The 16,430-nt window shown below is 54.1% G+C and overlaps 7 protein-coding genes across 7 annotated transcripts; 2 read left to right on the plus strand and 5 right to left on the minus strand.

Moving 5' to 3' along the window:
* Nucleotides 1-1,180: 1,180 nt before the first annotated feature.
* Nucleotides 1,181-4,359, minus strand: CLUP02_15053 (uncharacterized protein; the record flags this gene model as incomplete). The annotated part of the gene is made up of 6 exons (XM_049293977.1): nucleotides 1,181-3,467; nucleotides 3,549-3,745; nucleotides 3,821-3,918; nucleotides 4,006-4,107; nucleotides 4,167-4,208; nucleotides 4,275-4,359. 6 exons carry the CDS (start codon nucleotides 4,357-4,359, stop codon nucleotides 1,181-1,183), a joined length of 2,811 nt encoding a protein of 936 aa, XP_049151123.1.
* A 129-nt stretch (nucleotides 4,360-4,488) lies between these two features.
* CLUP02_15054 (uncharacterized protein) lies at nucleotides 4,489-5,299 on the minus strand (the record flags this gene model as incomplete). Its single annotated transcript, XM_049293978.1, has 3 exons — nucleotides 4,489-4,678; nucleotides 4,860-4,887; nucleotides 5,167-5,299. The coding sequence occupies 3 exons, from the start codon at nucleotides 5,297-5,299 to the stop codon at nucleotides 4,489-4,491; spliced, it is 351 nt and encodes a 116-aa protein (XP_049151124.1).
* A 1,496-nt stretch (nucleotides 5,300-6,795) lies between these two features.
* Nucleotides 6,796-7,095, minus strand: CLUP02_15055 (uncharacterized protein; the record flags this gene model as incomplete). Its single annotated transcript, XM_049293979.1, has 1 exon — nucleotides 6,796-7,095. A coding segment is annotated over one exon (300 nt), but the record flags the coding sequence as incomplete, so codon positions are not given.
* Nucleotides 7,096-8,406: 1,311 nt separating this feature from the next.
* Nucleotides 8,407-8,769, plus strand: CLUP02_15056 (uncharacterized protein; the record flags this gene model as incomplete). The annotated part of the gene is made up of 1 exon (XM_049293980.1): nucleotides 8,407-8,769. One exon carries the CDS (start codon nucleotides 8,407-8,409, stop codon nucleotides 8,767-8,769), a length of 363 nt encoding a protein of 120 aa, XP_049151126.1.
* Nucleotides 8,671-9,132, minus strand: CLUP02_15057 (uncharacterized protein; the record flags this gene model as incomplete). Its single annotated transcript, XM_049293981.1, has 1 exon — nucleotides 8,671-9,132. One exon carries the CDS (start codon nucleotides 9,130-9,132, stop codon nucleotides 8,671-8,673), a length of 462 nt encoding a protein of 153 aa, XP_049151127.1.
* A 381-nt stretch (nucleotides 9,133-9,513) lies between these two features.
* On the plus strand, nucleotides 9,514-12,275 carry CLUP02_15058 (eukaryotic aspartyl protease; the record flags this gene model as incomplete). Its single annotated transcript, XM_049293982.1, has 4 exons — nucleotides 9,514-9,605; nucleotides 9,662-9,789; nucleotides 9,848-10,228; nucleotides 10,276-12,275. The coding sequence occupies 4 exons, from the start codon at nucleotides 9,514-9,516 to the stop codon at nucleotides 12,273-12,275; spliced, it is 2,601 nt and encodes an 866-aa protein (XP_049151128.1).
* Nucleotides 12,276-13,185: 910 nt separating this feature from the next.
* Nucleotides 13,186-16,126, minus strand: CLUP02_15059 (flavodoxin; the record flags this gene model as incomplete). The annotated part of the gene is made up of 4 exons (XM_049293983.1): nucleotides 13,186-14,938; nucleotides 15,464-15,562; nucleotides 15,665-15,840; nucleotides 15,947-16,126. 4 exons carry the CDS (start codon nucleotides 16,124-16,126, stop codon nucleotides 13,186-13,188), a joined length of 2,208 nt encoding a protein of 735 aa, XP_049151129.1.
* Nucleotides 16,127-16,430: the final 304 nt, after the last annotated feature.

A 16,430-nucleotide genomic window follows, 5' to 3' on the forward strand; every position in this document is an offset into this window, starting at 1 on the left:
AACCTGGCCTACCGAACCCAAGAGAGAAGAACTAGACGCAGAGAGAACCACCAAGGCTGAAGAACAACATGGGTGTATTCTTTTTTAGAGCGAACCCACGACCGGCCGCGATGCGGCCCCCCGATTTCCAGGGGGGTGGTCCGCCGGCCAAAACAAGCCGTCGCTCGTCCTCCCCGAGACAAGGGAACCGTGACGTCTGTAAGGCAGCCATGTGAGAATCCCAAACTTGACCCCTCATTCTCTACCCCTCCACGTCTTTCCTGCCCGCAATCAGACTCTAGATCCACCTCGCCTGGAGCACATTCACACCGTGTCTACCGCCCTCCAACCCGCTAAAGAAAGAGGCTCTTTTCTCCCCCATCCTTACGCCTTTTCACCTCCCACCACCATGCGTCCAATCCGTCCGTCATCTGGTCCTCGACTCGCGCGAGTGTATCATCTGAACCACCTCGCCTTCAGCCCCAAACCTCACCAGCAGGCCATGGGCGCAAAGGCGCCGGCGCGGGGGTGATGCGACCAATCACATCACCCGTGCCCCTTTCCAGAAGCCTTCCATCCCAAATCTGGCAGGTTACTTACTCACCCAGGACAGGACGCACAAAGATCGGATGAGATGATGCTGCGTCATATTGATCATTCGGCACTCGCCCCCCCAGAAAGACCTGTCAGCCAGAAAGCCCGTCGGCGCCGACGGAGGCCGGCCCCATCGGCCGCGGGGTGGGGGCTTGGCATTTCCTGTAACCCGCATATGGCTGTGCGTCATGTCTGAGTACTGTGGTATGTGGCCTTGCTGCCGCTCCTGGTGGTGGCCCTGCTCGCTCTCCTACTTCTACTCTTCGTAGAATGGATTATGTTTACATTCTAAGATGTATCTTGTAATAATAATACAGTTCGTCGGCGTCGTTGACGACAGGGTCGCACTGCGTCAGAACCCCGCGTTCCGCTTGTGCCGTTCCCTGTCGTATCGCGCCATCCATCATGATTCCTTTCGCTTCCCTGGGAGGTGTCAAAAGCTCAGCCCTTCCCGTCGTTGCAGAGCCCCATTCCTGATTCTATACAATGTATGCGACCCTCGCTTGTCCCATTGTGCCCTGTTTTGCACTATACCAAAGAGAAAGAAGAACCGTCCGACGCCAGTAGCACACACTGAACATGCACATGTCATGTCCCCTGGCGTGTCTCAAAACATGTGCCCCAGAACCCAGACGCCGATCGCTATGCAAACCTCTAAATGCAACCCCGTCAATGCCCTCGCCGGCCTGACGGCACCACCGCCATTCTTCTTCGTCTCAGACGGCACCGGCGACGGCGCCGCCGCCGTCGAAGGCACGTCGATTGTCGTAATCACCGTCGGCCCAAACGGGTACGGAAGAGTAATCGTCGAAACGACCACGCCGGACGGACCAACCGTGATGGTCTCGCCGCCAAACACCTTTGTCGTTGTCCCCTTTCCTGGCCCCACAGTGAAGCTTGTGCCGTCTACGACCACCACCGATGCCCCGACTTGCGTGACTGAAGCGCCGCCCACGATCTCGTAGGTGGTGTCCGTTGCCTTTGCCCCAGGACCTCCCACAGTGATATTGCGCACAGAAACCCCTGAGGGTCCTATTGAGATAGTATCGTCATCTACAACCTTTGTGATGACTGTTGAAACTAGCCCGTAGGTAAACGTGGTCGACCGAATGACGACCACGGATGGGCCAATGGCAGTAATCATCTCGCCGCCTGCCACGACGATCTCCGTTTGGACCGGGGACGCGCGGCTGATCGAAACGGTTCGTTTGGGGACGGCCACTGCGGATGGCTGGATTGTCGTCTTCTGCCCATCGATCACGGTCGTCAGTGGAGCAGCGCGGCCGGATGAAACAGTTTCCCCCGGGGCACCGGCCGCTGATGGCACAAGTGTGATGGTCTGCCCTTTCACCACTGTCGTTACCGGAGCTGCACCGCCGATTGGAGCGTTTGGATCCGGGACAATGACGGCGGATGGCTCAATAGTGATCGTCTGGCCTTCAACCACAGCCGTTATGGGAGTAGCCTGCACCCCAAACGTCGTCCCACCGACGACAACAACGTTTTGCGTTCCTGCGGGCGCAATCACAATAGGCAAGTCGCCCACCACCGTGCTGGATGGGATCATCGTGCTTCGGCCGACATTACCGGGCCGATCGACGACCGTCCCACCCCCAATGACCTCGCTCGGGTTAATTGTGAATTCATCGCCGCTCACTGTCACCTTAGTCGTCTCTGAAGGGTCGGTCTGCGTAAACGTTTGGTCGTTGATGATGATCTTGGTTGGCGCTACGGTAATCATGTAGGTAGCCTTGGGCGGTTCCTTGGCACTTTCACGTGGCGAGCCAGGTGGTCTCGGATCGTTATTGGGTGACTGAGTCGAAGGCGTCGGTTTCGGCTTGGATTCTGCTGTGGGTTTCGCAGATGAGCGCCTGTCTTGCGGGGCTTGTGTCTCAGGATCGTGACCGTATCGGGGTGTACTGATAGGTGAGAAGACCACGGAGGGATTTTTGGCCGTAGTGACAAAGGTAACAGTCGTTTCTGGACCAAGAGTTGAACTGAAGGTTGGAAACTGAGGAGCTTCGGTTGCGCAAATATCCACACCATCCTCTGAGGTACACGAAACACTCGCAGACACTTTTGTCTTACCCTTGCCTTCTTCCAGACCTGCAGGACTGCAGGTGATTGGGATCGTGATTTCGGGTTCCGGTGGAGTATAACCCGTCGGATCCCCGAAGATTGTCGTTGTTGTCGTGTATACTATTGACCAAGTTGTCGGTATGGCGCCTTGTGTAGTCGATATGCAGACAACAGGTGGCTCGTAACCGCCCTTGAGTGTCAAAGTCACATAATCCCCCCCGCCGTCGTCTGTGGGCGAGCCGCTATAATTTCCATTCGTGTAGTTCCCGCTGGGCGACGCGGATATTGAAACGTTGCTAATAGGAAAGAATGATCTGACACTCGTGGGAGTTGCCGGTAAAGACGCCGTGAATACAGTACGAGTTTGGTTGCCAGAGGCCGCGATGTTGAAACCTACTGACGTCGAATCTCGAGTAGAAGCAGTGGACGGTGTCAATGCTCCAGTGAATGAAGATGATCTGCTGGGTTGCGAGGTCATCACATCTGTCGCGGTGACAAGGGCTGTGGTTTGCGTTGTGCCATTGGTAAGGGTCAGTGTGCTTCCTACGGCGGCCGAGATCTGCGAACTGGTTTCGTCTGATGTCGTCGACAATGAGCTGCCTATCCCTGACTCTCCTCTTACCGAGGAGATCCCTATCGAACTTTGAGATCCTGCTAGCTGGTTGATTGAGGTAGATGAGAGTATTTCGGTCCCGACTGTGCTAGTTGACGGGTTTCCTGCTTGGGTGATTGAGCTGGTAGATGAAGACGTAATTTGCAGTGCAGAGCTTGTTGCGGCTGATGATGTCGTGCTGTTAAAGCCGACGACCTGTCTCCTGCCGTGAGGAATATGATTTACTGCCGTACAGTCAGCTTCTCGGTATTTTTTGAGAGAAGATCTATATTTGCCAACTTACCAACTTGAAGGGCCTGGACTGGGTTCGAGAATGCCGCCAGGGAAAGCAACGCGAGCTTGAGGAGTTCCATATCGATGTATCGTCTCGAATCGCAGTCCCGCCTTCTCCCACGCATCCTTGCCCCCTTTGACGGTCAACTCTACTTGTAACCGCGACGCACGAACTGATACGGCGACAACTACCAAGTACTCGTGGCTCTGAAGTAGTCATGTCAAGCCCACACACTCATTGCAAGGTCTGGAATGAAGCGGGCGATGAAGTTGCGAGGAAACGGCCATGGACGCCGGACGCCGGGCGGCGATTAGGGCGTAGAGGGGGTTCATATTCTCTGCTGTCTTCGGACCGTAAGGTGGGTGCGCCGACGCGTAACCTGGCAACTTCGGGAGGAAGAACAGGGGAGCCAGCCAGCTAGTTAGTTCACCATGGCACCTTAACTTCCCGGCTTTGTGTGTGCCACTGATGTAGTGTAGCAGTGACAGGAGCCATCTCATTTGAAATGGCCCGCCGTCAATCAAAACCGACGCGGCTGGGCCTCTAGCGTCGCGGTGACCACCAAGAACTACCTTTCAAGGACAAGGGGCCGACGCGACAGAGTGGCACCGGAGCTTTAGCTGCTACCGGCGGCGGTACTGCCATCCCCAAGCTTTTGCTCTAGTTGCGCTAAGTAGGAGAGCATCTTTACAGACTCTCGGTCTTCAACTACGAGCTCTGTCTAAGTAGCAAGACTTTGGTGCCAGTGCTCCTTGGAGCAGAACACAAGAAGACGGTGTGCGGCTGCAAGGGGGAAAATGTTCATCGGAAAGTCCACCATTGCTGGTCAATGACGGCTGAAAAGTATCGTCTTGGTTCGCTTCCATTCGTTGATGTTCGAGTCAAGAAACGTGCTGTAGTGTCTCTCCTCTAGTCTTTAGTGTCAACCGAAGGCAGTGCTGGCCGTGAGCTAGAAATGTCTAAGACAATCCGGCCTCCATCGAAGGGAGGGGCCAGCCACGCAGATTTGCTTGATGGCAACTTGCGTCTGTGATTGTGGATTTATGACCATAGGGACGAGCACTCCATAGATAATTTGGGGAGCTGCTTCGTAACGGACAATGAGTACGTGCGAAGACCTGGTAGCAATATAATAGTAGCTATCAGTAATTAGCGGCGGGGGAAATGATCGACATTCTGTCAAAGGCATCTGGGAAGATCGCGCAGGCACACCGAGAAACCCTCGCCAACAATGCGTTTGCGGCTAGTGGTTGAAAGGCTAAGCCTATAACGCTCTGTCTCCGTAAAGAGGTTGGTTGGTAGTCTCAACTAGCTTCGTACCTCGTCTGCCCGTCCTCCCAGCAAGACACTTCGGATAGTTGTTGGCGATGACGGTGGGTTAAGACAATTTGTTGTGGTCCGCTTGAGCCGAAGTCTACCTTAGTGTGCACGGGTGCAATCACCGTGCGTCCGGGAGATGTGCGTCTAAATGTGCGGAGTGGAAAAATGTCTAGGACATGCAGACACCTTGAATTGTTTACTACGTATGCGTCTCCAAAGAGGTTCAGACTTCAGAGAGGCCCGGCCTGAACCTATCCGTCGGGTGAGATTGACTGCCCAACGTGCTTGCCTATTTTGCAGTACTGACGCCGCAAGTCCACTCTATGTTCCGTGTAACGCAGCCAAGCAGCTTCCCATTGACCATTGACACGGCACGCGGATGTCGACATGCACGATAAAGTAATGTAGGGCTGATCGAAAGGTGGCGTGGAGGTAGGCATGGTATGACTATACTCTGATCCTGCGCGTGGCATGAAACTCCGGCGTCAGAGTAGTTGGCTATCATATATTCTGCCGATTTGGACTTTGAGTATTGATTTCGAGGTCTCGATATGCCAAACTTCGTCACCTGGTGCTCGAAGAACTGTAAACAGGGTCAACCCAGGTCTATCAAGACAGGCCTAGCGCATTTTCTCCGCTCGGCATAGGGAGAGAGATTGGATGATACCATCCAATTCTGCCACTCCAAAATGACGATTAAATCGTCCGTAATCGGCCTCCACGTTTAGCGCACCGTTGCGCGTGGGGGCAATGAGTGAACGGGCGCCACGGCATGGAAGGCTTCTCGCCATTTCCGACCTGCGTCTGACAGCTGCGGTGAAGACCGACATCAGGCCACGGCACCGCAGCAACCTGATACGCTGTACCGGTACCAGATGACGCGTTTTGACTTCTCTTCAGTGTATCGCGTTGCACTCTTGCGCGGCACTCAGCCAATGCGACGAGCCAACGCACCTTGATGCAGTTGATCAGTGTCGAGCCATGGCGCTGTGACAGGACACTTTAGTGGCATGCTGGCGATCAATTTGACCTTGCCGACCGCTGTTTGTATTAAGCACAGACTGCGAATCAGGGGTGTCGAAATTGGCTCTCTGCAGTTCGTTCTACGGAATTCAGTCTGTACCTTCGTGAGTGGCAGAGGGACAGATATGACACTGGAATTGGACTTCTAACCGTCACTAGTCAATCCTTATGTGAACAGGTGCAAATGGGTCGTTGACGCCGCCGGAGGTTCCAGTTCAGAGGGACGACAAGCGAGGATGTGCCGAAGACGCAGGCCTCGCGCCGACGGAGGGCGGAACAACAGGCTTGGGAATGACAAGCAGCTTTGAGTTCCGCGGCACCCTCTCTCCGGTTGCCTTTGGCTAGCGCCCCTCATGCGGCCAGGTTGTGCATGTGGTACTGTCAGTTCTGTGCCTGGCTAGGCTGATGAGGTGTATCATGTTGATGAAATTCCAACGTTGAAAGTGAAAACCTTGTTTTGTTGATCTCTCTTTCGCACGGCTCTTGATTGTCAGCTATAGCCTTTATTATAACTCAAATTGGCGTTGAGTGAAAAGTGAGGTGAGGTCCGAAGAAGCCGATAGATTTTCTAGGTTTGAAGTTATCGACAGCGGGTGGAGCTTGAAGAATGACAGATTCAGCGCGGGCGTTTTCCCATATCCCGGCACTGGGCTTCCATCCTGTGGGGAGGCAACGAGCAGTCAACGCACTGTCGTTATCGATGTTGGCAGTCTGAAGGAGGCGGGCCGGTCGGCAGTGGCGGTAGGTGTGGATGCCATACAGTCATCCAAGCGTCTGAGCGGAAGCTGTCAATCCTACGAACATGTCTTGACGCTAGCAGGCAATAGAGGCAAAATGTAAGAGACGAGGCGAACAGGCGACGAGGATGGCGATGGAGTGAAGCGAAGCACAAAGTCGAAATGGCGATGCGATGTCAGAGGACGCAGGCGAACCCAGAATAGAGGTGTCCCTGGCGATTGGCATATAAGCAACGTGATAAGACGTCGGGATATCGTTCAGCTGTGGCGCGGATGTTTGGCAATGATTCCAATGAATGGCGAGAGCCCGCGAGGGCAATTGAGTTGACGAAGGGCGCGCATAAAGGATCCATCAGTTGGCCCACGTCACATTGGGGTCGAGGCCAACCCGTCCTTGCGGGACCATGATGTGCAGTTGTTGCTACGCCGTGTGGCCGCAACTGTGGTCGGTGGTCCGGGTCGATGTCTGCAAGCCGGGCCAGTGTCGCAGGCCGAATCTCTTGGGATTCGGGAAGAGGGGGAACTTGGAACGGAATGAAAATTCAGTTGCACTCGGCTACTCGTCTCACATCAGCTGTGATTCACGAGATGTCAATGGCGGCTTGTCCGTCAATTCACCGGTGCCGTTGAGAAAATAGCGTCTTGTTGGTCGTGGTCGATGACGGATGGTTGAATACTGAATATGCAGGAAGAAGGAGAAGAGAAAGGAAGAGACGGAGACTCCGGCCAAGTGTGCTTGACTGGCAGGGCAGACTGAGCCTGTGAAGTGGGTACTAGGCAATCAATGCGGCAGTGACTACCTTCAGGTACGTAGTGACAACCTGCACCTGCTGTAGGTACCTATTAAGGTACTATGCGGGAGTATTGAGTGCACGGTTCAACCGATGGCTTGGGTCGCCAACTTCCTTCCTCCTTGAGGTAGAAGAGGCGCCGGAAAGAACAAACCAAAGTTGGAACTTGGAAGTCGCGGAAAGCCCATGGGTCGTTGTTGCTATCTCCCCGGTTTCCCCTTATTATGTAAGATCGTTGGGTGTTCTTTCTCAAGCATCCCAAGTCATGTCATGCATCTGCACCTACCTTACGTTGAAGGATACTTAAGGTACCTTGGACTGAAGGCCAACGGGGACAAGATCCGGCGGGAGAATCCAGGGACTTCCTCGCTTCGGACCTTCAGCTCCATGCCCCTCCAGGGCTCAGGTATATTGCCTCGCCTTTACGCCCTTGGCAACATGATCACCGTCTTGCAAGGCAAAAACGAACACATCGGCATTGTCGGCGACAGTCTGTCGTCCACTGTAAGAAGGGGCTAACTCCCCTCCATCAAAGCTCAGCAAACCTGTGTCATGAACCCGTAGCTCTCTGTTTCAAAGTTGAACAGGCGACTTGATACATGTGACTGGTCATAAACCAAAGCCTGCCATCGCAAACCTTCGACGTCTATCGAGATTGCTACCCCTTGGATCATCCGCTGCAGTGGCTTGTCTACCAATATGCCTGGCTAGCAAACTGCTCGGCCGTCCCGACTGCAGCTTCGTTGGACTCCTGTAGTCTGTCGCATCTCAAGGAGCAACACCACGGATAGAGACAAAGGAGGTCTAGACACTCGAAAAGCCTACTTTGGCCAAGCTAGCGGGTTTCCTCGCCCTTCTTACCTCACATGGAATCCTTTACCGCTGCCAGACACGCCAAAGTAGCCTATCGAGGCGCTCACGCTACACATGCTTCTTCATCACCGGTTGAGCGTCCCGCTACAGAAATGGCCAAAACTTTAAGAATCGGCAGGCTGAATGCATGCCTGTGCTACCAAGAGAAATGTCAGACCATCGCCAACAGACGAGAGGCGCCCATACTGTATTTGGCTCTTCCGGATTGAAGTGCGAGTCGTCCAAGGTCTCGACTCTCTCCTCGAATCGACGGATGAAGTTCCGTCGCCCTCGCCTACCGCGTCTAATCCCAATCCCCCCTGCTCGCCAGGTAAGCTGATGGAGTCTCTCTCCGTCGTCTCTCTCCGTCGTCTCCAGAACCAGTCAACTGACGGATTGCCTGCCATGTCACTGGCCCATTACGCTACCGTATCGAAAGACCCCTCCCGCCGCCCGCGACGGCAGCCTCATGAAGCCCCGTCGGCCATTCCCTCGGGCCTCTGCTGATTCTTGTCGGCGCGGGAGGTCTCGATCCATCTGCGGGGCGGACACATGGTCGTCGATGAGGCGCGACGGCGGCAGCGCCATGCTGAGAAGGGAGGGCTTGACATGGCTCTGCCACGCTCTGCACTTTTCCAGAAGCGGGCAAAAGCACTGTGTGTCGATAAGAAGACAGGGATGCCTGCTTTGTACCCCGGTCCCCAGCTTTCCCAAGAACGACGGGACCACCAGACCGGTGCTGGACGGGGGCCTGGTCCTTGTCTCACCCCTCGTCGTGCCATTTGGCCTTCCGGCTTTCCCTTGCTTGTTGCGGCACAGCCCTTGGCCGTAGTTGGCAGAGCGCGGGCTTGTCCTTGCTTGGATGACCATGGACGCTATCTTGCTTTGGCTGCCACCCACTCAATCCGATGGATGGCAGAAGTTAGTTTTTCCTGTTGATCATCCCGCAGAGTTCAATTGCCCGTGTCCCCCTCTTCCCCTCCCAATTTTTCTGCTCTTCACGGCTGATCACTCGTTCGACCACAAAATTTCTTAGCCTTGGGATCCGTGAGGCATTGGGATAGGCACGCGGCATACGGATACACGAAAGCGTTTCCTAAACACGGTTCGACGATAGGTCTGGTTCATGGAGACGCCCCTTCGCACTGCCAGCCCTTCCCTCGGGACGCTCATGCACATCGCAAAGACGCCTTGGTGACTCGGCGCACCTCGAATGAACCACCCACCGGGTTCCGTCCCAAGATCGACGACATGCTTCCAACAATCTTTGTCGCAACGGCGCTTGCTGGCATCGTTCGCGCACAAAGTCAATCCGCAGTTGCTCTCGCTCCTTCAACCGACTGGTACGCTGAGACATTTCCTAAACTGGGCCCGCAATCTCATCTCTAACTGAACCAAGGTACGGCGTCGACGGCAACTGGTCAACAGTGAAGTTCCAAGTCGGCACACCGGGACAGTCTGTCAATGTTCTTGCGAGCACGTCCTTGTCTGAATTCTGGGCTATCGGAGCCGGTGGCTGTCTTGCAAGTAAGTCTTTCAGCTGTCATTCATCAGCGTATAGATGCCAGCTCGCGCTCTGGCCTAGACATGTCAGAACTAATATCTCATGAAGAGGAGCCCTTGTGCAACACCGCCAGAGGCAACGTGTTCACCATTGCCGACTCGAAATCCTGGAATCCGTTGGGCGCATGGCAGCTTGGTCTTGATTATCTCGGCTATGGGGGAAACGGCGACTATGGACTGGACAAGCTTTCAAGCACGCTTTTGACTGGGGATGGAATGAGCATGGACAACATTGTGACCGCGTCAATCAACAGCACCGACTACTATCTCGGATATCTCGGACTCGGCATCACCAAGGGCAGTTTTGGCAATCAGGTTGCCGAATCACCCTTAACGCAAGCGGTCAAGAATTACGGATGGATCCCCAGTTACAGCTACGGCTATACTGCTGGCGCCTACTATAGTGAGTCCATGCTATCCGCTTCTTTGGTCGTATACTAACTCTTGCAGTGGGCATGTCTGGCACGCCATGCTCTGTCACTCTGGGAGGCTACGACGCGAGCCGTTTTGTCCCACATAACAACGAATTTTCCCTGGATCCGAGCGATGGTCTACCTCACGCCCTGGTCCGTGGCGTCGAAGTTACTGTGCCACAAAGCAAGGAGATGCCGAGCGGCTGGGATGCCAAGACGAGAATCTTGTCCAACATGTCCACATCTTTCAGTGCCATGATCGACAGCTCAACCCCCTTTCTTTGGCTCCCTGACGCTATTTGCGATGAATTCGCTAGTGCATTCAACCTGACCTACAACAACACCTTCAACCTGTATACTCTCACCGATGAACAGTATGCCAACTTTAAGGCTGGCGCATCTTCCTACTCGTTCACCTTCTCCTTTTCTAGCCATGACAACAGTGACGACTTTGGCCACCCGCTCACCGTACCGGGCGTGGTCAACATCACAATCACAGCTGCAGCTTTTGCGCAAGTTTTGCGATATCCTTTTCAGAGCGAGACGATTAAATACGGCGAACCTTCAGTGCCTTACTTCCCTCTTCGAAGAGCCTCCAACTTGACCAATACGTTCATCATCGGAAGGTCGTTTCTTCAAGAGGCTTACTTGATCACCAAGTACGATACAGGCGTGTTCTCTCTCCACCAGGCCCTGTTCCCGGATGCTCCTCTGCAATCCTTTCAGCTGAAGAGTATTGTGCAGCCTAGCAATAGCCCTTTCCCACCGCCGGCCCAGGTAAATTCTCATACAGGTCTCTCGACAGCGCAAATGGGTGGCATTGCGGCAGGCGTGATCGCCGCTTGCCTGATAATGCTTGCTGGCTTCTTTTTCTACCGTCGCCGCCAGCGAAAGACGCAGGAGATGACTAGGTCGTTGGAAGATGGGAAAGATGCCGCGTCGTCAATTATGCCAGAGTCGCCAAGAAGCCCAATGGCCAAGTTCTTCACAAAAGTCCGGGGCAAAAAGAAGACTCAGCGCGTATCGACACACGAGGTTATGGGCAGCACGGCCCAGCCTGTGGAAGTTGCGGCTGATGCTAACCACGCAGTGTACGAGTTGCCTGCACCGATAGGTCCGGTCGAGCTAGACGGAGACGACAACAAGTCGGTCCATGAGCACACCGAATTCGGGACGGAAGATACGCAAGATGTGAGCGCGTACGAGCTTGCGAGGAGAAAAGTGGAGTTCCAACTTCAAGGCCCTGTCCCGGCGTACTCCCCTCCAGAGAATCCGGCCGACTTTCCGCCTGCCGAGAAGCCGATGCAGTACACGAGCCCTGTCGCGACTTTCAGACCTGAACATTTTGGGTTATTGCCTGCTTCGTCTCCAGCATCTGCCTCTTCACCTTCGTCTCCCACAGTGTGCGACAATTCTTCGTCAACCCATGGCTCCTTGCCATCGCCAATGAGCCCCCGCGCTGGAGAATGGACGAACCGCCTATCTGATCTCCCATCACCCCTGACAGAAGGTCCGTCGTACCCATCACCAACCTTCACTGTCAGCAACCCTGGCAACACACTGCCTCAACCTGTGTCCCCCGAGAGTGAGGCGTTTACAGCAACCCGCGCCACCTTCTCACCTATGCCGCCAAACGTTCCTCTGCCTGCCCTTCCTTCACCGCCTTCATCAACTCATCAAAGAGCACCAATCGACCCATCAAACATCGTCTGCTTGGGTCCTTTGCCAGAGAACGTGTCTCTTCCAGAGCCCGAGGTGGTCCCCCCTCCGCTAGCATACTCTCACGGGACCAACCTTGCCGTGCCGGAGGACCTCACTGCTCATCGCCTGTCTACCGATACTTTGGGCAGCAACTGGACCGAGTTCGAGGAGGAGCTAATGGCTCAGGACAACTTGACGAGACAAGTGAGCCTACCAGATGAGGAGAGGAGTCAGCAAGCGGAATCAACCTCTCTGCGAAGCCTACAACGCCTCGACGGCTCCGAATTCATCCACATTCCCCAGATGGCAGAGCGTCGCTACAGCTGGGAGAACTAACAACATGGAAAGCCTGCCATTCTTTCCAGAAAAATGACTTGATCTTTAAAAATAACCACTTATAATGCACGACTGCAGAGAAAGCGGCCGGCACTATTTCTACTTCTTTCTTTCTTTCTTTTTTTCGACAGTCCGATTTTTTCAGATTTGAATCAATCAAAATAAAGCGAAGGAGTTTGGGATAGGATGTCCCCCTAGAAAGGGGGACACAGGGATATCAGCATGCAGACATGCCGGCGTTTAGGTGCCCACAAAATTGGACTTGGGAAAGGACTTGATTGATTGCGCGAAGCGGGAACCTTATCCCAGATGGAGATGGAGAGTACAGAGTCTAGCTACGAGCAGATCTGAACCAGGAGCTTGGATTCTGTTTGCGATATGCTCAAAAGGGAGCGAGATAGAGAGGTGGCGAGGTCACCGAAGCTGCCGTGTTCTGGCATCTGGACAAGCCTCACCATCTCTGGTTTCCACTCTCGACATCGTAGAGAAATAAATGAATAAATTCAAAATCAAATGAATGGTCTTTCTCTCCTCACGTATGATTTTCCCGTGAGTGGATTGGGTTCTGTAAAGGTCAGGAAACATCACCGAGGGCTAAGAGCATCGCTGAGTTTGATTCCAACCTCTACTGTGGATAACAAGTGCACGTTTGGAAGACGGATAATTGATGTACGTTATCTGCTATACGCGATAGCAGGCCCAAGTCTAAGTGTATTTAAGCCGGAGGGCGACTGCTTTGGAAAGGGTGTAATCTCATTGTCTGATCTGTCGCATCTTCCCGCGTTGGGCACGTGAACGATGTGGTATACAAAATCCTCAGCCCAGACCTCCCAACGGCTCCGTCAAGGAGAGGTCGAACCAAGTAACTCTCCAGCAACGAGAAAACTTTCCGAGGCAGTCTTCTTGCCCGTTACCAAATCTCCTCCCACCAAGTCAGCCTCGCAAAGGCAGCCTCCACGGTCGCGTCGTCCGGGTACCTCGACGAGTCGCCGCGCAAACAATCCTTGACGGCCTCCTTGACGGCGCGCGACATCTTGAGGCTGCCGCCGCAGACGACGAAGATGGCGTCCGAGGCGACCATGGCGCGGATGGTTTCGGGGTGGTTGCGGATCACGTCCTGGACGTAGGCTCGCGGGACGGACTTGTCGCGAGAAAAGGCTGGCAGGACGTCGAATTTGGGGTTGGCGGGGGTTGCGGATGCGGCGTCGGCGTGGTTGATTGTAGCGGCAGCTGCAGCTGCAGCAGAATCGGTAGTAGTAGTGGTAGTGGTAGGAAAAGAAGGCAGGGTATACTTCGCCTTGAGGTCTTCCCAGACGTCACTAAAGTGGAAATCTGCTTCTCTGCTGCGGCTACCGAAGAAGACGGCGGTATCGCCGACGCTCACACCTGAGGCGAGGTGGGAGAGGCGTTCTTCGATAAAGAGGCGGAGGGGCGCAACGCCGGTGCCTGTTGCCACGGCGCAAAGGGGCCGGCGGGCGTGGATGGGCCCGTGGAGGGATGCGGAGCTGCGGTGGAGGGTTATGCGGAGAGGGGTTCCGGGCGAGGTCAGGGATTCGAGGTAGCGAGAGCAGAGGCCCTGGCGGATTTTGCGGAGGATGGTCTGGTATTTGACGAGGGCTATCAGCAGGGTGATGCTCGTCTTCGTTCCTGTTGTCATTGTCGTAGTCGTCGTCGACGTCGTCTCTTGAGAGGGCGGGAGGCTGGGTTGGTGGGTAATGCTGGCTATGCTAAAGTCTCGGCCGCGCATGACGGGGAACATGTCGAGGACGCGGCTCAGGGGTATCCGGACGGAGGTGAACTCCTCGAGGACCTCGAGGATGGTGCGGCGGGGCCTGGTGGTGTAGTCGTAGAACTCATCAGTGTACTCGCGCATGGTAAACTCAAGGAGGCGCTCCTTGTGGTATTCGTCGTCGGAGAAGTAGTACATCTCTTTGAGGAAGCTTCGGCGCGGGGTGCAGGTGATGTCAAGATTGTGCGTGAGCAAATCACGTAGGGTCGTCGGACGGTCGTGACTGATGTAGAGACCTCGAGGGAGATTGGTGGCCCCAGAAGAAGACCTGAAGGACAGAGGAGAGTCGGCAATGTTGTTCCATTGCATTAGGTCTATGAGCTTTTGGACGTCTTTGGGGAAGTTCTTTGGATAGATCGTTAGGCTGTCAAACGGGTTTATTGTGGGAGGTCCATTGGCAGAAGGCTCGACGGCGAGGCGTACGAGACGGACGTCTTGGAAGTGTTTCGTAGGCGTCACTCTTTCATTGAGTTCGAGTGAGGCGGCATGGCCGTCAGGGATGGGTAAGAGAGTTGTTGGAGGAGTTTGATTTTGAGATTCGAGCCCGTCTCCCGTTGGCGAAGGTTCGGCAATAGTCATTTCATTGGTCGCATGTGTTATATCCTCGATGGCGCTCATTGTCTTTGAGTTGGGAGAAGTACCGTTGGGCTGGTCGTCGTTTCCGATCTCTACCACATGCCCGTTTGTCTTATGCTCGCCACTGCTGCCAGAGGTTCCATTTTGTAGTGTCTCTGTGCTCGTGGCTAGCTCGACGGTGTACCTCGGGGGTAAAAGAGCGCCCTCTGGGATGGGAGAGACCCCTTCTGGCAGGGGGTACAGCTCGAGTAACCGCTTTTGCAAGTCTGCGGCCCAAGGCATGTATCTTTCGTCCGCTCTGCTCGATACTCAGTTAAAATCATCAGATCAGGTAACAGTTGGGAGGATGGGTTTTATGGTATTTCCAACACGGAGCAAGATATTTGCCTTCCATCGAATGTTCGATAGACGGATACAAATGATGGGGGGAGAATAAGAGAATGTCAACAAGGTCTGAAGAAGGCTTGGGACGACTGATAGACACACCTATCGCAGTCGGGGCTGACAAGACGGAATAACTCAAGCACTGTCGAATCAAAAGGTAGACCGTATCGAACGCACTAGCATTTCGATGATTGGACTCTAAATATTCGTTCTCTCATGAGCAGTGTGCTGAGGAGCGAGTCCACTATAAAGCTTGTTGAAGCTCTAGATGAGAAGGATATGCACGATGGGAGAAGCACACAGAGACAAGATCCCAAGAGATGATGGTGGTCTCGCATCTTGATGTTGTGGACAGCTTTGTCACAGAACGGAACGCACAACCACCCGAAATGAAGATGGGAAATGAGGGCGAAGTAAGAGGAAGTCGACAGAAACTTACCCATCCGAGTCTTGCTCGTCTGCTTCGCCTCGTGGATAATACTCTACGGCACCCAGTTGCTCTAGCCGCTTATGCAACTTTCGAGCAGCCCAGTTAAATCTGTGGGAAATATCAGCCGTTGAAACTATTGCTGATAATAGCAACCGTAGTCCTCAACGAAGGCGAGAAGGGGAAATAACGCCCGAGGACCAAACGACATACTTGATGTATAGGCTATCGCCAAGTCCAAATGTCGTGAACTTCACCGCGCCGAGGCAGCCAGGTGGTAGCTTCTTCCTCAAAAGGCTTTTCCAAAAGGCAATCGAATTACGAGGCATATCACCTTGGCCCGTCGTTGATATGACAAAGATGACCATCGAGTATTGAAGCAACACGCTCTACCAGAGAAGTCAGCAATGCGTGAGGTATGGTGCCCAATGACGTGTAATGAAGTGCATTGGTAGACAGATCTGCAGTAGCACATTCAGGCTTAAGGAGACCTACCAACTGAGCTCCGTTCATCTCATCAACCTTGGTCTTGAAATGCAGACGCTGGGCATTGCGACCAATTTCTTCGGCAATATCCTGAGCATTGCCGGTCTCCGAGCCGTAAAGGACCAACATGGACCGGCCTGGCAGGTCAGCCACCACGGCCGGCTCGGGACCGGTGATTTCGGCGACCATATTCCTTGAACCGAATTTGAGGCGAGGTACTTGTTGCTTGCGGAAAGCTGATGGCAGGTTCTATCCGGACTTGCTTGTATTGTGAACGTCAACTGCAGCGTGATCCGGGTGGGACCTTTCAAAATCGTGACTCTGACAAGATGCGGCTCTTGGGTCTGCTAGCGCGGGGGTGCAGCTTCTCGGAAATGTTTTTTCTCTGTCTTCCCAGCGGCATCGGAGCTGCAGGAGCCATTCGGACTCTCAAGGCGCGAAAATGCATGTGCTTTGTTGAGTCACGTGTTATCGCACTGGCTTGATTTTGAGT

This window comes from Colletotrichum lupini, chromosome 8, assembly GCF_023278565.1.
Source record: "Colletotrichum lupini chromosome 8, complete sequence".
Taxonomy (NCBI): domain Eukaryota; kingdom Fungi; phylum Ascomycota; class Sordariomycetes; order Glomerellales; family Glomerellaceae; genus Colletotrichum; species Colletotrichum lupini.